We start from the raw sequence: 22,006 nt of genomic DNA, 5'->3' as shown, positions 1-22,006 counted from the left end.
AGTGAATGCGGTGGAGCAATGAGTATTGGACTAAGAGGGCCTCAGGGCGCGTGCTCGGATGCTCTTAGCCATTCGATATTCACCGCACTGTTGCACTCACTACAGAGAATAATCACTCAAACCAACCCAGGCCTATCGGGCTCAAGGTGGGTTTGGGTGGGTAAAAGTGTAATTTTAACAGATACCTATCCAATTCGTATAAGCGGAGGATTGGAGTAGGCATAACTACACGAAAAAAATCCTTTGCCATGGGTGCGGCCGTGCGGTGAGGATCTGATGGCCGGCATGGCATCAGGGCGTGTGCCGATGTCATCTCGGCCGTCGGATCGTCGCCGCACGGCGGCACCCGCGGCAGTGGATGAAAGTCCATAACTACAACGGTCCTCTGCTCAAACTTTGAGTTTACTTTGAACCGTAAGTATCCAAATCACCGTCTCTCTCTCTCTCTCTCTCTCTCTCTCTCTCTCTCTCTCTCTTCGCCTCCATGGCGAGAACTAAACATATGGCCACCAAGTCCGTAGGTATAGGCACACGAATATCTGGACGAACATCAGGTCTGATCTCTCTCTCTCTCTCTCTCTCTAGGTGTCAGGTTGGGAGGAAGTTTATCTCAATTTCTGTGGTGTTCTCAATCTTGGATTCCTAACTTCGTATGCTATTTTCTGTTTCATCTTCTAATAGGAGGAGCTGAAGCAACTCCGGCATCTCCTAGCCCCAGTTTGGTAACTTCTCTCAGATTCCACTTCATCAGTTTCTATTATTGATCTTCTTCCCTCCATTTTTATTCTAGAACTGATTCCTGAAGTCTTTTAAATTTTTTCTGTTACAAAAATTAATACATAGGCTTCTGGTCTTGGCGCTAGAAGAAATGCAGCTGATGCACCAGGAAGTAAGCCCTTTGCTGCCTTGGACTCTGTAATTGGTGGTTTCCTTTCTGAAATGGTGAAATTTTGATGCTTCAGGCTCAGCAGCAAGACAGGGGCAGCGTAAGCCTTACCGCTACCGCCCAGGAACGGTGGCTCTTCGGGAGATTCGTCACTTCCAGAAAACTTATAAACTGCTGATACCGGCTGCACCTTTCATTAGAACTGTGAGTTACAAACCTCACATTGATGTTTTCAGTGTTGTTCTTTCTCACACTTTGTTAAGGGAAGCTAGTTTGGAACTGTGTCCAATAAAATGACACCAGCTAAACCTAATATGAGTTTGGGTTTGGGAATTACCGGATCTTCCAATAGAACTGTTTGTTTAAAGGACCGTACAAAGACTGCAAATATTCCCTAAAGCATAGTTCTAAAACTCGGACGAAATTTTTCATAAATTTTGCTAGTATCGAAATGTCCTAGATGAAACAGGAGGCTAAGCCCAGAATCAGCATTTGTTTCACTGAAATTTCACTTATTTTGCTCATTTCAGTCGAAAAGAAATGCAATGTTTTGTTAGATCAAACACTAAGAAATACGAATAATAAAGGGACAATAGATCCGTACGACAGAGATTTAACGAGGTTCACACACCAGGGTGGTGTGCTACGTCCTCGGGCAAAGAAGAAGATGATTCACTATGTAGAAGAGAAATTACACCCTAGCAGCGGTGAGGAAAAATTCGCCCTGAAACCCTAGCTGCATGAAAACCCTGGAATACAATGACTTTCTCAACAAGCAATAGTACATTATATATACTTCAAATCGTGGGTTGACCCATCGGGTCGTGGTCGATCCGATTGAACCATACCCGCCCCCGCACCCCATACGAGATCAGTGATGGGCTCCGGGCTTGGGCCTATCGGCCCAACCCCTCTGCTTTCATCACAGATCTCAGAAAATTTTTCATTCGGGTCGCCACCAAAATATGTCGGATCAGGTTAATCTTCAAAACTGGTCAAGAATTCGAGACAAACTTAACATTTTTCGTTGAAATTTCATGTCATTTCACTCATTTTGGCCATTAGCCCCTAAAATGGCCAAGAGAAAAACATGGAAAAATACACTGTTTCAGCAAAATTTGCATAGGGCAAAATGAAATGAGTTTTTGAACCCTGCCCTGAAGACATGCGTTTTATGCAAGCATTGAAAGCTAAATTTATCCCGAGGACATCGACCCAAACTGTCTAACTGTTGCTTAGCCATAGAATTTGCTATACAACCAAACACCATGCTTTTCTTATTATTTCTATCCCTCTGATTGAAGCAATGATACTCTTTGTAACCTGCCCTAATGAGTCTATGTAGATTTTTAGCATCATCCAAAGACTTTAAATGGTGTAACGTTTGGTTCATGCTCAATAAAAAAAGGGTTTGATTCATTGCTGGTCAAGGAGATGTTCTAGTGTGTGAAACAGACTAGATAGATCTCCTTGAAGACAGTTTGTTTATGGCATCCACTTACATTTTCTTCTATACAACACTCATTTAGATGGTAGGATAGGTTGCATTTGTCCAAATTTAGGTTTTGTTAGGTTTGGTTTGTGATAACTCTTCTTTCATGGATCTTAAAGCGAGGATCACTTTTAAGTTTTTGGAGCTATTGTGCTTTTTTTTGGTGATTATGTGCATTTTTTTAATCTTTGGATAGAGCTGATTGAAGAAAAAAGGATCCATGTAGCCAACTCCATTTAGTTGGGATAAGGCCGAGTTGAGTTGAATATGTGCTTTGTAGTAAGATTTTTTCATTTGCTGTTGGTTGACTGAGCTTGTTAATCATTAGAATTTAGGCAATTAAGCTTGTAGAAAATGAGTTATCAAAAACTGATTCTAATGAGTAGCTTCATTTTCGTTTCAGGTAAGGGAGATTAGCTACTTTTATTCCCCAACGGTAACTCGTTGGGCCGCTGAAGCTTTGGTAGCTCTTCAAGAGGTACTAAAACCATTAGTTTATTTAGAAACTCATTTTATCCCCTTTCTCTGAGGGGAGCCATCCTCTACTCTTATATTTAGTTTATCATTGAAATGTTAGTATAATGAGAATCATCTATGGAATCTATTGCTGTGTTGGTGCTACCCACCAAAGAATTTCTAGCCATGCCTTCTCTAATTACTATACCAAGACATTACATCTCATGGATCTTCATAATATATGTTGCACTTACTGGGTGATCCTCTTTGTAGGCAGCAGAAGATTATCTAGTTCATCTGTTTGAAGATGCAATGCTTTGTGCTATCCACGCGAAGCGTGTAACTCTTAGTAAGTTGGGGTTCTTAATGAAGTGAATTTATGATCTTTCTTTTCATTTGGCATTCTATTTACCTCATAGGTTTCTTGTGAATTTTCATGAATATTAGAGCCAGTGACAGGTTTATAATTCATTATATATTCAATCATTTTTTCTGCTAAATATGCTAGTATATGCCCTTAGTTGTACTGGGATGAAGCTGTTACTTACCCCTTTTTTTTTTTTATTGACCTTCACCCATCCCCTGAAGTTAAATTATTTGATGAGAAAATTTTGGGTACTTACTGCCATTGTAAACTAACTTGTCTTTGTTTCTCTGTTTCTGCTACAGTGCAAAAAGACTGGGCACTAGCGCGACGGCTGGGAGGGAAAGGTAAGCCTCGGTGAGAGGGGGGACTGGATGGTAATTTTTTTTTTTTCCTTATTTGGTAAATGTGGATGGTAAATGTTACATGTATATGATATGACAAAATTAGGCAGTCAAATAATAATTAATCTTAAAAGTGCTTTTGTGGGTTCTGTGGGTTCTCTGTAGCTTTTTATTTTTCATTAATGGTGCAAAATAGGTCAACACACTTAATCACTTATAGCCAAGTAGATTTTGTCCCTTCTTGCGGCCTAAGCATGTTCATATACATACCCATAGCTTACCAATTGAGCTCCATGCGCGTTTGGTATCAAAATTCACTTTTGAATTGTACTAGTTCAAATGACCATATCTTAGGCTCCATATATTTCGCTTTGGTATTGAAGTCAAAAGTATTGACAATTTCCCAAAATTCATAAATATAAAGTCACAAGGTCTCGAAGAGGACTTATCATTGTAAAGTGGCATCTAGGGTGATAAAATGAGGTGCTTACATTATGTTCTTAAATTCACTGACTTAGGGATACCATTGAATCTTGTCTTCAAAAGTTGCAGCAAAAGGGGACTGTTTATCTAAAGTCGAACCAAGGAAAGTGCCTGACCGATTACCAAAGTGGTAGAAGCCCTAGCTATATTCTATTGCCTAAGCTATTGACAACTATTTCCAGCTGAGGCCCTTAAGCATCTGTAAATAATGGAATAGACTTAAAAAAAAAAAGGGCTTGATTAGTGCTCTTACCATCTATAGCACTGTGGAGGGTGTGACATTTCGTATCAAAATCGTTCACAGTGAAATGGTATAGTGAATATCCGATGGTTGGGGTGTATGGTCAGACCCTCTCACCTCAATGCTCATTGCAGACAATTTCAACTCGGACATCTTCATATTTAGATTTTTTCCCCATCAACACTTGAGTAGGTTGATTGTGGTTTCAAGTCGGCACGCCCTCGTTAGTCTTGTGGATGCGTTGCCTACTGTGTAGAGGCTACAGCTTGGTATATAATCACTATCATGGAGCACCTTTTTTTTTCTACCAAAAAAAATGTCATCTCCATGTTGGTGCATGAACAGTGGCATTCAGGATGACTTACAATGGTCTTGATAAAAGGTTGGGGAAGAAGAATATCATTAGTGTATAATTTAGGGTTTTGTCACCCTTCTTGTGGTTTTTTTCTTTTTCTTTTGTCTTACGGCTTGCATATTTCTCCTGTTTCTCCTGTTTGGTAATGAATTGTTGATTCACTAACAAAAAAAAGTTCTCTCAAATAATTTGTTGTAATCTGTTTAATGACTATTGCAATACGATCCAGTTTGCTCTGGTCGCAGCCCATGTCTTCTTCTAAGAGAGCTAGAAAGATTAGCAAGCTAATACAACTTTAACAATCCACCTTTAAAGATGATCAAATGAGTAGAACTTTAGACCCTCCACCCCCACCTCAGAAAAAGAATTTTATCCATGAACTGAACCTTCCAAGTTAAAGGGTATAAATTAATTACTCACTCACATAAACTATGGTTGAAATATTGCATTTTGCTGACTACATAATAATCTCTCTTGAGAGGGCTTTACAGCTTTCTACCAAAAATAAATAAAAAGAAAGAAAAGGCCTACAACTAGTATAGGTTTAAATATTAAATTTTGCTAACTACATAATAATCTCTCTTGAGAGGGCTATAAGACTAAGTATAGGTTTAAATATTACATTTTGCTGACTAAATCTCTATTTAGATGTCTACAAGACTAGTTTAGGTTTAAATACTATATTTTCCTAACTACATAATATCTTTCTTGAGAGAGTTTGGATCAGGTCTTAGTACGAGTTCTCAGTGTCTGATTCACACTTGGAATCTACTCAATCTCGTATGAAGACCTTATCCGGACTCAAAGAGAGGGCGACAAAATACCGGTGAAGACCCACTAAATAGCTTCCCCATGAAGCCTTCCTTTAGTTTGTTAAGGTCGAAAGGAGCCCTTTTCCTGGATTCCTCTTCCTTGGCAAAACGCTTCTTCAGTTCAACGTTTTCCTCCTTCAAGAACTCCAAAGCTAAGCTTAGCTGCCTTATGACTTCCCTCTTCTCTTCATCTTTCTCCATCAGTTGGGCTTTCTGAATCCTGCTCTCTTCCTCAAGTCTCTCCATTTCTACTCTCAATACTTTCATCTCTTCATCTTTCTCCATCAGTTGGGCTTTCTGAATCCTGTTCTCTTCCTCAAGTCTCTCTATTTCTTCTCCCAATACTTTCATCTCTTCATCTTTCTCCATCAGTTGGGCTTTCTGAATCGCTTTCTGATACCTGTTCTCTTCCTCAAGTCTCCCTATTTCTCCTCTCAATAGTTTTATCTCATCATTTAGTTTGTTAAGGTCGAAGGGAGCCCTTTTCCTGGATTCCTCTTCCTTGGCAAGACGCTTCTTCAAATCAACACTTTCCACCTTCAACATCTCCATAGCTAAGCTTAGTTGTCTTATGACTTCCCTCTTCTCTCCATCTTTCTCCATCAGTTGGGCTTTCTGAATCCGGTTCTCTTCCTCAAGTGTCTCCATTTCTCCTCCCCATACTTTTATCTCTTCATCTTTCTCCATCAGTTGGGCTTTCTGAATCCTGTTCTGTTCCTCAAGTCTCTCCATTTCTCCTTCCAATACTTTCATCTCTTCATCTTTCTCCATCAGTTGGGCTTTCTGAATCCTGTTCTCTTCCTCCAGTCTCTCCATTTCTCCTCCCAATACTTTCATCTTGTCATCTTTCTCCATCAGTTGAGCTTTCTGAATCATGTTCTCTTCCTCAAGTCTCTCCAATTCTCCTCCCAATACTTTCATCTTGTCATCTTTCTCCATCAGTTGAGCTTTCTGAATCATGTTCTCTTCCTCAAGTCTCTCCAATTCTCCTCTCAATATGTTCATTTCTTCATCTTTCTCCATCAGTTGGGCTTTCTGAATCCTGTTCTCTCCTGCTTCTCTGGTTCCAATTTGGCCTTCCTTCTCTGGCTCAGGATCGCCAACTTCAGACTCTTCTGACTCAAAGGTCTCCGAGTAGCTGTCATAGGATTTCTCCACAGGGCTCATTGATCTCTGCAACCGGTTTATGCTACGAAGGGGGGAACCCAACTGTGTACATAAGCGGGTTCCATTGTCCAACTTGAGCTGATCAAACCGCTCAGCCAAGGAACGGTGGGCACGGTAGAAATCTTCTACCATGTTTATTAGCTCCGGCCGCTTCTTGTAGTACATTTCAGCTCGCTGAGCAAAGGAGTCTGCGTCTTCCTCGATCAATTTCAGCGCTGCCTCCGTCTTCTCATCTAGCTCTGCTCAAGTAAAATAAAAATTGAACCTCATACCTACCAAATTTGTCATAAAACCATTAAAAATCTATTCTTTAGCATATGGATGGAGAAAAGAAGGTACCTGAAAGAGTGGATTGAAGCCATTGAGAACGTTTAGGGCTGTTGTGACTGTCAAACCACCAGGAATGAGACGGCTTCTTCATTAACATCACCATCTTCTCTACAGAAAATCCATAACAAATAAAATTAGGAATCAGAAGGTGGTTGTAACCTTGAAAATACAAATTAATTAGGGCACACATTTTAATATTTTGCATTCATGGCAAGAATATTTAATACTATGAGAATCTCTTCCAAGCATCAATGAAGTGATTCAGAGTGAAATAAGTGTACGAAGGTGACCTGAAACCCTAAAAATGAGTGACATTATTAACCCATTCAACCATTTTAAACCATCATTACCCAAGATCCAGTTCGAACTTTCAGTTAAGTACAAGATTAAAAAAAAAAAAGGCGGGGAGAAATGGTAATACTCTGTTCCTACTAAAGTAATACTACAACAACTAGAATAAGTAAGAACTAAGAACCAAGAACTAAGAACAGACCAAACAGTGAAAACCAGTCTTGGGGAGCATATCAAGAAGAAGACCAGATTTGATCAAGAAGAAGATTAAGAGAGGAAGAATACCGTACCTGATATCCTCTCTCTTCGTCTTAGACTCTAGTTTCAGAGGAAGAGAAGGAGCCAAGTCCTCGCGTTTCGCAAGGTCTCTCCCGCTCTCTCTCTCTCTCTCTCTCTCTCTCAGAGTCTCCACTCTGAAGTGAACAGAGAGAGGCCTTTTTCCCTAGGGAGGGGTTTTCTGGGATCAATGTTTTTCAAAAATGGCTTCTCCATGTCCAAAATTGTCAGGTTTCTAACCAATAAAAACCCGACACATGATGGAAGACCAGAGTCTGAAAGTGGCGAGGCGCGGAGAAGGAAATAATAAATGTTATCGCAGCTAACGTTCAAAAACGAGGGACAGGAATGGGAAACGGTTCTTCTCCAATCAGAAATCAGGTTTTTTTTTTCTTTTCTTTTCTTGGTAAGAATCATTCGAGGGTTAAAGCATATATCCATATGTTGGGGTAAAATGAAAAACATATCAGTTTCTCGTAGGCACCTGGTTGTACGAGTCAGCATCCAACACATGTTTTCTCTTCTGCCATTACAAGGATAATAAGGGGATCTTTTACAAAAAGGAAAAAAAAAAAAAAGTAATCTTCTACTAAAATAATAATAATAATCTCGAGGGATCTTCTACCAAAAGAGAGGAAAAAAAAAAGGTAATCTCAAGGAATGATCAGATTAGTGAATTGGCTAAATTAGATAAAAATTGATTCTAATCACTCATGATTTTGATCGATTCAACACAACTAATTCATTGGCTAAAATCATGGTTCTTAGTTTCAATCAATTTCAAGAATCAATTTAGTTTCGACCTTGTACAAGATGACACCAAAGGTTAAAACTAGTTTGTATCAAGTTTCAATAGGTTTCGCAAGTTTTGATACTTGGTTACAAGTTATGATCAAAAGCTAGAAAAACTATAAGTTTCAACACTGCTAAGGTGGATTTTGTCAAAAGTTACATACTTTTGCGTTCTTTTACTCATCCAACCCTTCTATATCTTGGGTTTAATTATATGATTGAAAATTAAAGGTAATGATCTCTTTTTTTTTTTTTTCTTTCTAATTTTTGAAAGAACTATATTAAAATAAATCATATGATACATTTGTTGTATTCAGAAGAGTGTCACTGATATCTTCAATAGTATGCAACTCGGAGATTAAACCCCACAAAAACACTATTTATTGAGTGGTAAATGTTCTATATTTATATACTTACCCGGAATAAGAAAAAAAAATTCGATATTTATATTTACTTAGTTTAATGTCTATTTTGACTATAAATACATATTTACATTTTCAGTAATTTACATATAATCAGTGTTTATAATAGGAATACTCTACAATCAATGTACACTAGAAAATTTGTATGATAACCATAAGTACCATTTTGGTTGGTAAAATAGGGTTTTTTTTTTTTTTTTTTTTTTTTTTTTTTCAAAAACCATTTTTTAAGCCTAGAAACATAGATTTCTCTTTTAAAAAAAAATAAAATAAAATCCCTTAGATTTCAATTAGCCTAAAAAAATCACATGTTTCAACAAGATTTTGGTCAAAACCCTAGAATCATTAAGTTTTCATATCTCATAGTAAATTCTAGGGGTTTGGGGGACTGATTCGATCTCTGATTTCTATGTTGTAAAACCTTGGATGGATGTCAAAATAGAATATAACAATTGTCATGATAAATTGGAAACAAAACATATTTTGTGAGATGTCTAGTACAAGATGCTCCAAAAATGGTTTTGCCTCATCATGGTTCAAGGATTTGAAACTCAGATTGGCCTGATTCATTTTAGGAAAAAAAAACCTAAGAATATAGGATAGAATTGATTGGAATCATGATTGGTCGTGGTTAATCTGATCTCAATTCCTCAAACCCAGTTTCAATAAGACCATTTGATGCGAACCCTAACCCCAAATTCAGTTCGTCATGGACCCATTAACTAAACCAATAAGAAATCAGTTAAAAGAACCGATGGCAATTACGTAATTATACTAATACTGAACAATTGAGGTCGTCCTCTTGCTAAAATTATAGTCGATTACATAACAGTTTAAAGAAAGGGGTATTTGTAAAAATTTACATGGGGAGAGGATAAGTATGAAACAATTCATAAAGAGGAAAGGGTATATTATGTAATTCAGCACATGGGCTAATTCCAAAAAAGGAAGTGGTTCTCTCTGTCGTCTGTAACCCTAAACAAGGGTAGTAATGTCTTTTCACTACAAGACATATGGGAGCCCGACAGAAATCACTTCTCAGAAACATCATCTTCAACCTCTCGCAGGTAACAAAGGTCGGTTAGGCGGTGCCGCAGTGGATCTGAACTCAAGTTGATGGAGAGAACTCTCTCCTATGAAGATGAAAATCGAATTGAAATTCTGGGTTTAATTAAGTTCTTAACTTAAAACCCAAACCCTCTTCAATCAAACCAACAAGAATCCAAGAATCCATGAATCCAAGAATCTAAAAGAACAACTACGAGTTAAAAGAAAAAATCTGAAAATTTGATTTTGGTGGCACAGTAGTTAACCCACCATTGTTTCTGGTTCAAAACTTAGAGCAGAGGAGGGTTTTGGTTGTGAGAGTCTATGGATCAAAAAGAGTTACAGAAAATGAATTCCAACTGATTCTTCTCAAACAATACAAACAGGGGAGGATGCCAATTTAGAATATTAGAACAGAGTAAACAAAGACGAAAACAATGGAAGAGTTGCAGACTTACCTGAGGAAATTACTTACCAGAGAGAAGGATATCAGATAGAATTGAAAGATAGGTGACCAACGAGAGGAACCAGCTACAACAGAACTTCTCTTGAAACTCTAAATCTTTGATCGGTGCTTACATCCATTTATATAAAAGAGAGGAAACCATTCCTATACAAACTCTGACACTGTAAATAGAGTTCTAACTTGTCTCACTCAGGGTATCAGATAGGTGACGGCATGGTTTCGATACACGATTCCTATACAAACTCTGACACTGTCAATAGAGTTCAAACTTGTCACTCCCATCGCTCACTCGGTGTATGGGATTGGTAACGGCATGGTTTCGATACAGTATCGGGACCAAGACCGATAACTTACTGATCCAGATCGAATATCCATATCGTTTCAAGGGTAAAAACATTATTATTATTATTATTTTAAACCAAGGGCAAAGTGACTATCGATCCGATCCGGATCAGTATCTAACGGTCTCAGTTGAATCCAATATCGATCTGAATCTGTCCATGTTTTGATTTGGGAAATTTACTATCACTCTCTTATACTTGCCCTATATTTACTAAAATTTCCCTACATGTTACTTCTTTTTTTCTCTTTCTTCTTTTGATACTTCTTTACTTTTTTATTTTTATCTCTCTTTTTCCAATGCTCTTTTTAAATACCCGGATTACCTCTCTTTTTCACTTATAACTTATAACATTTTTTGCAAATTGATTGGTTCAAAACATGGGTTTACAAATCCAAGAATATAGTCAACCGGCTTGTCCTTCCATTATTACTTGGTTCAAATGTTACATTGTTGGCTGAAACTCAAACCTTTCCTCGACTCCCATATCATTATTTTTCTATTTTATCTTTTTTGATTTTTTTAAATACATTAATATTGAGTCACTTAAATATATTGTTTATTTATTATTTTTTTATTTTATTTTGTCTCATCCAATCATCAAGAATATTTTTTATCTATTATTTTTTTTGTCTCATCCATCCCACCCGTGGATTGCCCAGATGGTTAAGGCGAACTGGGGATTATGTGGATTAGGTGCATGATCTCAGGTTCGATTCCTCATTTGTGTATCTACGATTTAATTGGAGATCATAGCGATGGGTTCCCGAGGATTAGTCGAGGTGCTCATAAGCTGGCCTGGACACCTTAGTTAATAAATAAAAAAATTAGCAAACTTTTATGATACCGATATAGATATAGAATTGATAAAAGTATTGCATTAGCAATACAAATGCCTGATTGGAACATATGACCTCTTGTTTATTTTGTTTTGCTAAAGTAAGTGGTTTGGCTCAAACCATGTTTTGAACCAATCAATTTAAGAAAGTGTAATAGGTTATAAGTGAAAATGAAGGATAATCTGAGTATTTAAAAAGAGCAGGGGAGAAAGAGATATAAAAATAAAAAAACAAGGGAGTTTTAGTAAATATAGGCCAAGTATCGGAGAATGATAGTAAATTTTTTTTACCTGAGTATTATCTGGTTCTGGAGCAATTCTTAAGATTTTAATAGAAAAACTAAAGAGAGGAAGACACAAAGGGGGAGACTTAACCCGCTTTACCCCTAACCAAAGCACAAAAATGCTCTCTCTTGAAATTCGTCTCAAATCAAAAAAATCAAGAAAACTAACATCACATAGGAAACATTAGGAAACAACTCAGGTCTTCATTCGTGACTAGAATAAGATCCATTGAAATAGTAGAATTAGTCTCATAAGTAGAATTAGTTAAAGATTCACAAGTCTAATTTGCCCACTAATCTTGTGCCCCAAAAAAAAAAAATTTGCCCATTAATAAGCTGCTGTATTACTTTTTCAGTAAGAGAAACAGATATGGGCACCAAGCAAATCACAGAGTGAGATAATATTTTGAAACCAAAATCAACATTCCACTGATTGCAATTTCTTTGAGTCACAATGTTCATAATGAGAGTAGAATCTAAATTGATATAGAAATCAAATATCTCCTTTTCCTCACACTATTTCAGCTCATCCTTAAGCGCTCTTAATTCTGCCACTGTATCTGTACAAACTACATAACAATTGGAAAATACTGTTAGGATTTCCTCTCGTAAGTTCCTAATAATACCTCCCCCATTGATACCTGGGTTCCTCTTATTTGTCCAATGGACATTTAGCTTCACAAACATGAGTATCAGTCTAGATCGATCGGTTTTTACCCTAGTTTTCATAAAATATGAGATTTTGACAATTTTACCCTTGATCTAATACCAATACTCAACCCAAGATCGAATAGGTGATTCCCTAAAATTAAATAATTTGATAAAAAAAATTCAGTACTTGCTTCCATTGTAAACTAACTTGTGTTTAACCCCAAAGGGTTAACGCAGTTGGCTTGAAAGGGACACAGTACTCCGCTTCAAGAAGCGAGGTCCTCGTGATTAAACCTTCACTGATGCACCTAACTTCTTGGGTTTACCGTACGAGAGTTTTCGTCTCAGACTGACCCGATCCTGTGTAAGCGGTATCATAGTGACCCAAGGATTAGTCGGGTCAAAGATCCAGACACCCTAAGTATCAAAAAACACAAAAAAAACTAACTTGTGTGTTGTTTCTCTCTTTCTGCTACAGTGCAAAAGGACTGAGCACTAGCACGATAGCTGGGAGGGAAAGGTAAGCCTCTGTGAGAGGGGGACTGTGGATGGTAAATTTTTATTTTTTTCCTCTATGAGAGGGGGACTGTGGATGGTAAATAAATTTTTTTTTTTCTTATCTGGCAAATGTGGGTGGTAAATGTTACAAATTGGCAGTCTTATAATCAATCTTAAAGTGCTTTTGTGGGTTCTATAGCTTTTCCAATGGTGCAAAATAGGTCAACACACTTAATTAATCACTTATAGCCAAGTAGATTTTGTCCTGAAGAGTTTTTTGCAGCCTAAGAATATTCATATAACATACCCATAGTTTACCAATTGAGCTCCATGCGCGTTTGGTATCAAAGTTCACTTTTGAACCGCTTTAGTTTTAATGACCAGGTCCATCCAGAATTGGTTTGGAACATTTGGACGCCCATATCTTAGGCTTCATTTATTTTACTTTGGTATTGAAGTCGGGGACATTGTGGGTTGTCATGGACAATCTCCAAGGTGGGTCCTAATTTTCAAACAACGTGGAACCTTCTCCCAATGAAATGGAAAATTAGCTTATTTTCATACCTAATTTGGGTATGAGTCGTATGACAGAATATGAGAATAATCTGTTACTCCAACGTATCAGCAAATTTTTGGGATGATTTATATTGTTTTTTTATTTTCCCCTTTAGGAGTATTTTTGGTTATTTTGATTAATGATTTATGAACATATTCAAAAATATTAACAATTTCTCAAAATTCATAAATATAGAGACACCACATCTCGAAGAGGACTCGTCCTAGAGTGGCATCTAGGGTGATAAAATGAGGTGTTTACATTATCTTAAAGAATTCAAAAAAAAATTGACGGATCAGGGTAGCAAATTCACCGACTTAGGGAAAAGTTGCATCGAAAGGGGGCCATTTATTTAAAGTCGAACCAAGGAAAGTGCCTAACTTCATCAAAAAAAAAAAAAAAAAAAAAAAGTGCCTAACCCAATACTAAAATGGTACAAGCCTTAGCTATATCCTATCGCCTATGATACTGACAACTATTTCCAACTAAGGCCCTTAAGCATCCATAAGAAAAAAAGAGGGAGGGGGCTCGATTAATGCTCTCACCATCTATAGCACTGTGGAGTGTGATTTTTCATATCAAAATCGTCCATAGTGAGGCAGTGAAGTGTAATGAGCATTCAACAGCTGGGGTGTATGGCCAGGCCTTCTCAACCGTTGGATACCACCTCACCGTTCACTGCATACAATTTAGACTTGGACATCTCCGTATTAAGTTCTTGCCCCATCATCACTTGAGTAGGCTGGTTGTGGGTTTGAGTCAGCACGCCCTATTATCACTCATTAGTCCTGCGGATGTATTGCTTACCTTGTGGAGGCACGGTATTCTTAATTTTTAGTATACATAATGTTGGTAGTGGCCTTAGATATATGCAATATTTCTTTTTCTTTTTTATATATTATTTTTTAAGTTATTCTAACTGCAAAATCAAGGAATAGTTTTAGAAGAAATCAAAACACAACTCTCAAGTCCTTTAACCAACAGAGCTAGAAATATTAGCAAGCTAATACAACTTTGACAATCCACCTTTAAAGATGATCAAGTAAGTAGAACTTTAGAACCCCCACTTCAAAAAAAGAATTTTATCAATGAACTGAACCTTCAAAGTCAAAGGGTATAAATTAATTACTCACACACAACCTATGGTTTAAATATTACATTTTGCTGACTACATAATAATCTCTCTTGAGAGGGCTTTACAACTTTCTCCCAAAAAATTAAAAAGAAAGAAAGAGGGCAACTAGTATAGTTCTAAATATTAAATTATGCTAACAACATAGTAATCTCTCTTGAGAGGGCCATAAGACTAAGTATAGGTTCATATATTACATTTTGCTGACTAGGTTTAAATACTATAACTACATAAATATCTCTCTTGAGAGAGTATGGATCAGGTCCTCTTACGAAAACCATTCATATTCGATCTCTGATTCACACTTGAAATCCATTGAATCTCGTAGGAAGACCTGATCCAGACTCGGATAGAGGGCTGCATCTGATCAAAAACTCACTATTTAGTAAGGCGGAATCAGCAGATCTGTATTGATGTGGTATTGATATTGGGCTCCAACCGACGATGCCGACAAAATACTGGTGAAGACCCACTAAATAGCTTCCCCATGAAGCCTTCCTTTAGTTTGTTAAGGTCGAAGGGAGCCCTTTTCCTGGATTCCTCTTCCTTGGCAAAACGCTTCTTCAATTCAACATTTTCCTCCTTCAAGAACTCCAAAGCTAAGCTTAGCTGCCTTATGACTTCCCTCTTCTCTTCATCTTTCTCCATCAGTTGGGCTTTCTGAATCCTGTTCTCTTCCTCAAGTCTCTCCATTTCTCCTCCCAATACTTTCATCTCTTCATCTTTCTCCATCAGTTGGGCTTTCTGAATCCTTTTCTCTTCCTCAAGTCTCTCCATTTCTCCTCCCAATACTTTCATCTCTTCATCTTTCTCCATTAGTTGGGCTTTCTGAATCCTTTTCTCTTCCTCAAGTCTCTCCATTTCTCCTCCCAATACTTTCGTCTCTTCATCTTTCCCCATCAGTTGGGCTTTCTGAATCCTGTTCTCTTCCTCAAGTCTCGCCATTTCTCCTCCCAATACTTTCATCTCTTCATCTTTCTCCATCAGTTGGGCTTTCTGAATCCTGTTCTCTTCCTCAAGTCTCTCCATCTCTCCTCTCAATACTTTCATCTCTTCTTCTTTCTCCATCAGTTGGGCTTTCTGAATCCTGTTCTCTTCCTCAAGTCTCTCCAATTCTCCTCTCAAGTCTTTCATCTCTTCACTATCATTATCTTCTGTTGCAACTCCTACTTCTCTAGTTCCAATTTGGCCTTTCTTCTCTGGCTCAGGATCATCAACTTCAGACTCCTCTGACTCAAAGCTCTCCGAGTAGCTGTCATAGGATTCCTCCACAGGGCTCATGGAACTCTGCAACCGGTTTATGCTACGAAGGGGGGAACCCAACTGTGTACATAAACGGGTTCCGTTGTCCGACTTGAGCTGATCAAACCGTTCAGCCAAGGAGCGGTGGGCACGGTAGAAACCTTCAACCATTTTTATTAGCTCCGGGCGCTTCTGGTAGTAAATCTCTGCTCGCTGGGCAAAGGAGTCTGCGTCTTCCTCGATCAATTTCAGCATTGCCTCCGTCTTCTCATCTAACTCTGCCCAAGTAAAATGAAAATTGAACCTGATGCTACGAAATTTGTCATAAAACCATTAAAAATCTATTCTTTAGCATTTGGGTGGAGAAAGGAACCTGAAAGAGTGGATTGAAGCCATTGAGAATTTCTGGGGATGTTGTGGCTGTCAAACCACCAGGAATGAGACGGCTTCTTCGTTAAAATCACCATCTTCTCTACAGAACATCCATAACAAATAAAATTAGGAACCAGAAGGTAGTTGTAACCTTGTAAATACAAATTTAATTAGGGCACAGATTTTAATGTTCTGCATTCATAGCAAGTATATTTAATACTATGAGAATCTCTTCCAAGCATCAATGAAATGCTTCAGAGAGTAAGTACTCTGACGTCTGTAGCATCAATGAAGTGATTCAGAGAGAAATAAGTGTACGAAGGTGACCTGAAACCCTAAAAATGAGTGGCATTGTTTACCCATTCAACCATTTTAAACCATCCTTACCAAAGATCCAGTTCGAACTTTCAGCTAAGTACAAGAAAGAAAAAGGTCGGAGAAATGGTAATACACTGTTCCTAGTTAAGTACTACTACAACAACTAGAAGAAGTAAGAACGGACATAAACAATGCAAAAAAAACAGTCGTCGGGATCTGATCAAGAAGAAGATTAAGAAAGGAAGAAGAAGACAGGATTTGACAAAGAAGAATATTAAGTGAGGAACAAGACCGTACCTGATATCCTCTCTCTTCGTCTTAGACTCTAGTTTCAGAGGAAGAGAAGAGCGAAGTCCTCGCGTCTCGCAAGGTCTCTCTCTCTTTCTCTCTCTTTCTCTCCGTCTCTCTCTTTCCCAGAGTATCCACTGGGAACAGAGAGCGGGCTTCTTCCCAAGATAGAGGGTTTTCTGGAATCAAAGTTTTTCAAAAACGGCTTCTCCATCTCCAAAATTGTCAGGTTTCTGTCCAATAAAAATCCGACACGTGATGTTAGACCAGAGACTAAAAACGGCGAGGCTCGGAGAAGGAAATAATAAATGTTTCCAAACCTAACGTTCAAAAACAAGGCGTAGTAGGAATGGGAAACGGTTATTTCAGCCAATCAGCCATCAGGTGTTTTTTGTTTTTCTGGTAAGCATATATACATACGCATATTAGGCTACAAGCACTTAAATGTGTGCAACGGTAGTATTTTTTTTTATGGAATTAAAAATAAATAAATAAATCATTTCATATGTAATGAGAGATCCAAACTTTAAATCTGAATTTTTCTAATCTAACAGGATATGGTGGACCAAAAAATATATATATCTCAAGGGATCATCTACCAAAATAATAATAATAATAATAATAATAATCTCAGGAGATCTTCTACCCAATGAAAAAAGTAATCTCAAGGGAAGGATCAAATCAGTGAATCGGGTAAATTGGATAAGAATTGATCCTAGTTGATCATGATTTTGATCGATTCGTTACAATTAAGTCATGTTTTTTTACCTTGTTTGAGATGAAACCAAAGGTCAAAACTAGTTTATATCAAATTTCAACAGGTTCTTTAAATTTCGATACTTGGTTACAAGTTATGATCAAAAGCTCGGAGTTTCAGAAGTTTCAACACTGCTAAGGTGGATTTTGCCTAAAATTAACTATTTTTGGCAATCTTTTACTCATCCAATCCTTCTATATCTTAGATTTGTGTGATTGGAAATTAAGGTAATGACTTTTTTTTTTTTCAAATCTAATTTTTTAAATAATTAGTACATAGACATAATGCTGGACATAAAATAAATCATATGATACATGTGTTGTATTGTACTCAAAAGAGTGTCACTGATATCTTCAATGCTATGCAACTCTTGGATTAAACTCATAAAGACACTCTACGATTGAGTGATGAGTGATCTATATTAATATACTAACCAAAAAAAAAAAAAAAAAAGTTCTATATATATATTTACTTAATTTAATGTATGTTTTGAGTGTAATTGCATATTTATATATTTTTTAATAATTTATATATAGTCAGTGTTTATAATAGGGACACTCTACGATAACATTCAATGTAATTTGGATGATAACCACCATAAGTATCCCTTTGGTTGGTAATTTTTTTTTTTTTTTCAGAAACTATTTTCTAAAAAGATTACAATTAGCCTAGAAAAATCCCATGTTTCAACTAAGTTTTAATCGAAACCCTAGAATCATTAAGTTTTCATATATGATAGTAGATTATAAGGGTTTTGGGACCAATTTGATCCCTAATTCCGTATTGTAAAACCTTGGATAGATGTCAAAATATACTGTAATGATTGTCATGGTAAACTGAAAAATGTAAAACATACTTTGTGAGATAACTAGTATAGGATACTCTTAAACGGTTTTGCTTGATCATAGTTTAAGAATTAAAAGATTCAGATTGATCTGATTCAAGTTGAATAATTTTACGGAAACGGAAAAAAAAAAAAAAAAAACCAAAACCAAAACCAAAACCGTAAAAAGCCTTTAGAAAATAGGATTGATTGGAATCAGGATTGCTCGTGGGTCGATCTGATCTCAATCCCTCAAACTTTGCTTCAAAGAGACCATTTGATGCAAGCCCAAGTTGAATAACCCCATATTAAGTTTGCCATGGATGCATTAACTAAACCAATAAGAAATCAATTAAAAGAACCGGAGCCAATTACGTAATTATACTGTACTTATATTAAATAATTGAGGTCCTCTTGGTAAAATTATAGTCAATTACATAACAGTTTAAATAAAGGGCTATAACTGAAAATTTATACGAGGAGATGATAACTATGAAACCGTTCATAAAGACTAAAGAGGAAATGGTATATTATGTAATTCATCACATGGGTCTAATTGCAAAAAAAGAAAGAGGGGTAGGCATGTCTTTTCAGAAAGAAAGGATAAATAGAGACACATGGGATTGATAGCGTAAGCCACGCCCCAAAGTCCCGACATTTTTATTCTTCCAAGAAACATCATCTTCAACCTCTCACAGGAAACAAAAGATGGTTAGGCGGTGCCGCAATAGACCTGACACTCACGTTGTTGGAGAGCTCTCTCTCCTATGAAGATGAAAATCGAGATGAATTTTTGGGTTTAATAAAGTTCTTAACTTAAAACCCTCTTCAATCAAACCAACAAGAATCCAAGAATCCAAGAATCCAAAAGAACCATTACGAGTAAAAAGAAAAATTCTGAAAATTTGATTTTGGTGGCACAGTAGCTACCCACTATTGTTTCTGGTTCAAAACTTATAGCAGAGGAGGTTTTCGGGTGTGATAGTCTATGGATCAGAAAGGGTTACAGAAAGTGAGATCCAATTAATTCTTCTCAACCAATACAAACAGGGGAGGACACCAATTTAGAATATTAGGAACTAGAGTAAACAAAGAAGAAAAAATGGAAGAGTCGCATACTTACATGAAGAAATTACTTACCAGAGAGAGGGATATCAGATTGAACTACAAGATAGGTGTCCAACAAGAGCAACCAGCAACAATAAAACTTCTCTTGAAACTCTAATATTTAATCGGTGCTTACATCCATTTGTAAAGAAGAGAAGGAATTTTATTTTTTTTCAAAAAAGGAAGAACAAAAGTGACTGACATGCACTGATCCGATCCGACCCAATTCAGATGAAGTATAGAATATGAATCGGCAGATATCAATAGCTAAATCCTTGGGTAACGGTCCCAATCGATCCAAATCGCTCTATATCAATTTGGATTTTTTTTTCACCCAAATATTATCTTGACCCAGAGCAATCCTTAAGATTTTATTAGAAAAACTAAAAGGAGAAAGCACAAAAGGTGAGACTTAACCCGCCTTACCCCTAATCAAAGCACAAAAATGTTTGCCCTCATAGCTGAAACTTGTCTCAAATCAAAAAAAAAAATCAAGAGTAATACGAATAAGATCCATTGGAATAATAGAATTAGCCTCCAAAGTAAAATTGGTTAAAGATTTACAAGCCAAATTTACCCACCAATCTGCTGCTCACTTACTATTCTGTAAGAGAAATAGATATTGGCACCAAGTGAATCACAAAGTGAGGTAATTTCTTGAAACTAATACCAGCAGCTCCACAGATTGCAATTTCGTTAAGTCACAATTTTTACAATGACATTAGAATCTGAATTGATATAGAAATCACATAGCCCCTTTTTCTCCCACAATTTTATCCCATCCTTAAGCGCTTTCAATTCTGCCACTGTAATTGTATAAATTCCATAAAAGTTAGAAAATGTTGCTAGGATTTCCCTTCGAAAGTTCCTAATAATACCTTCTGCGACTGATGCTTGGATTCCACTTAGCCTATGTTTGGTAGCCAAGAGAAGAAAAGAAAAAAGAATCTAGGAAATAAAGAAAAAGGAAAGAGAAGAAAATAAATGAAATGATGATAAAAAAAATTACGTATCTTTGGTTACCATTAGAAGAGAAAAAAATAAAATTTTTTATATTTTCTAATGTTTTCTTGTGTTTATGGCATGATTTTTTTTTCTTTTTTTGAGCAAAAGAAAACTTCACAATTCCCAAAGTAAAATTTGAAATTCAAATACTGAATCTTCTCTTCCTTTAGGACATACTAAGCACAAAGAGAACTTCCTAAACCAATTTTGTACTTTTTTCTTTTCTTTTCTTTTTCTTCTCACTTACCCCCATCGACAGAAATTCTTAATAACACGTCTTGCCCCACTGATACTTGGATTCCCCTTATTTGCCCCCTCGACATCTAGCTTGACAAACGAAAGTAGGGGTGTCAATTCCAAGCCCGCACTGGTAGGCCCAACTAAACCCGACACGTTTATGATCAGACCTAGATCAGTCCGATTAATACACTTGTTGAGCCCGAAACATTTATAAACAGGTAGTACACAGCGCAGCCACCTAGCTCGACACGTTAATGGCTCGATCTAGATCGGCCCGATTAATAAACAAGTTGAGCCCGACACATTTATAAACAGGCAGTACACGGTGCAGCCACCTAGCCCGATTGGCGCCTAACCGGCCTGACACATTTACAGTTTGATTTGAACTGACTTCTTTAACCCGACCTAGCCCAACCCCTTTTATACTACTTGTATTTTTTTTTTTTTTTAATACTATTTGTATTCAGTGCTAAGGCTAGGTGATATGTACAATTGAGATGGTGGTAATTGTTATATGAACATTCATCTTTTTTATGCATAGTTTAATTGATTTGAACTTAAACATGGGTTATGTAGGCATAATTTAATTGATTTGAGTTTCGTGGGTTAAAGATGATCCGTTTAAAGCCCGTTTAAAGTTAAATTGGTCTATAGCCCGGTTAAGTCCCGATTAAGGTTATTTATGGTAGCCCGATTAAAGTCCGAGACCGACCGGCTCAATTATTAACTGCACTATACACGCGCTAGCTAAGCCTGTTTAGCTAAATGGACGTTCACGGTGTAGCCTTAGAAATTGGCCAAACCCAATTGAACCCGATTGAGACTGGCCTGGCCAGCCCAACCGCTTGACACCCCTAAGCGTAAGTATCAATCTGGATCGATCAGTTTTTTGCTAGTTTTCATAAACTTGATCCGATAAAATTACTCAATCCCTGATCGATCAGGTGTCATATCGGTCTTATTTCACCCTTTCATATGGCAGAAGTAGGTGTCTCCCCATTAGAACCGGAAAATAATCCTCTGTTTTTCTCATCCCTGTTTTTCCTTGTTTTGCTACCTGCAGAACACGACATGTGGACAATTTTAAGACCAACGCACCGGATGTAATAATCCTCACCCAACCTTGGGCGTTAATCTAAAAATTATCCACGTGTCGTGTTCTGCAGGTAGCAAAACAAGGAAAAACAGGAATGAGAAAATTAGAGGATTTTCATCCATTAGAACCGAAGTACTAGGTGTCATATCGGTCTTATTTCATCCTTTGATATGGCAGAATTAGGTGTCTCCCCATTAGAACCCAAGTACTGGTCTGTCATCCAGGGAAACTCTCA

The 22,006-nt window shown here is 37.1% G+C and overlaps 2 protein-coding genes across 2 annotated transcripts; one reads left to right on the top strand and one right to left on the bottom strand.

The window, feature by feature from the left end:
- Window positions 1-328: 328 nt before the first annotated feature.
- Window positions 329-3,691, top strand: LOC122058394 (histone H3-like centromeric protein HTR12). Its single transcript, XM_042621066.1, has 7 exons — window positions 329-554; window positions 682-722; window positions 844-889; window positions 963-1,090; window positions 2,782-2,856; window positions 3,108-3,183; window positions 3,504-3,691. The coding sequence occupies exons 1-7, from the start codon at window positions 485-487 to the stop codon at window positions 3,557-3,559; spliced, it is 492 nt and encodes a 163-aa protein (XP_042477000.1). The 5' UTR covers window positions 329-484; the 3' UTR covers window positions 3,560-3,691.
- A 1,342-nt stretch (window positions 3,692-5,033) lies between these two features.
- LOC122056908 (protein NETWORKED 4B-like) lies at window positions 5,034-16,913 on the bottom strand. The gene is made up of 5 exons (XM_042618880.1): window positions 16,753-16,913; window positions 16,139-16,237; window positions 14,925-16,043; window positions 6,940-7,089; window positions 5,034-6,839 (listed from the first exon to the last, which is right to left on the bottom strand). The coding sequence occupies exons 2-5, from the start codon at window positions 16,230-16,232 to the stop codon at window positions 5,413-5,415; spliced, it is 2,790 nt and encodes a 929-aa protein (XP_042474814.1). The 5' UTR covers window positions 16,233-16,237; window positions 16,753-16,913; the 3' UTR covers window positions 5,034-5,412.
- Between the last annotated feature and the right edge of the window lie 5,093 nt (window positions 16,914-22,006).

Source organism: Macadamia integrifolia, chromosome 12, assembly GCF_013358625.1.
Source record: "Macadamia integrifolia cultivar HAES 741 chromosome 12, SCU_Mint_v3, whole genome shotgun sequence".
Classification (NCBI taxonomy): domain Eukaryota; kingdom Viridiplantae; phylum Streptophyta; class Magnoliopsida; order Proteales; family Proteaceae; genus Macadamia; species Macadamia integrifolia.
Note: the sequence above shows the minus strand (reverse complement) of the source record. Positions and strands in the feature narration are given on the sequence as shown.

What these genes read in the sequence shown, in the direction of transcription:
- LOC122056908 (XM_042618880.1), bottom strand. Translation starts at nt 16,232, where the DNA reads ATGGTGATTTTAACGAAGAAGCCGTCTCATTCCTGGTGGTTTGACAGC. An exon ending in GCTTCAATCCACTCTTTCAG is followed by an intron (nt 16,044 to 16,138) that starts GTTCCTTTCTCC and finishes TTACTTGGGCAG; the next exon opens with AGTTAGATGAGAAGACGGAG. An exon ending in TACCACATCAATACAGATCT is followed by an intron (nt 7,090 to 14,924) that starts GCTGATTCCGCC and finishes TGTATTTTCAAG; the next exon opens with GTTACAACCACCTTCTGATT.
- LOC122058394 (XM_042621066.1), top strand. Translation starts at nt 485, where the DNA reads ATGGCGAGAACTAAACATATGGCCACCAAGTCCGTAGGTATAGGCACA. An exon ending in CATCTCCTAGCCCCAGTTTG is followed by an intron (nt 723 to 843) that starts GTAACTTCTCTC and finishes ATTAATACATAG; the next exon opens with GCTTCTGGTCTTGGCGCTAG. An exon ending in TGCAGCTGATGCACCAGGAA is followed by an intron (nt 890 to 962) that starts GTAAGCCCTTTG and finishes TTGATGCTTCAG; the next exon opens with GCTCAGCAGCAAGACAGGGG.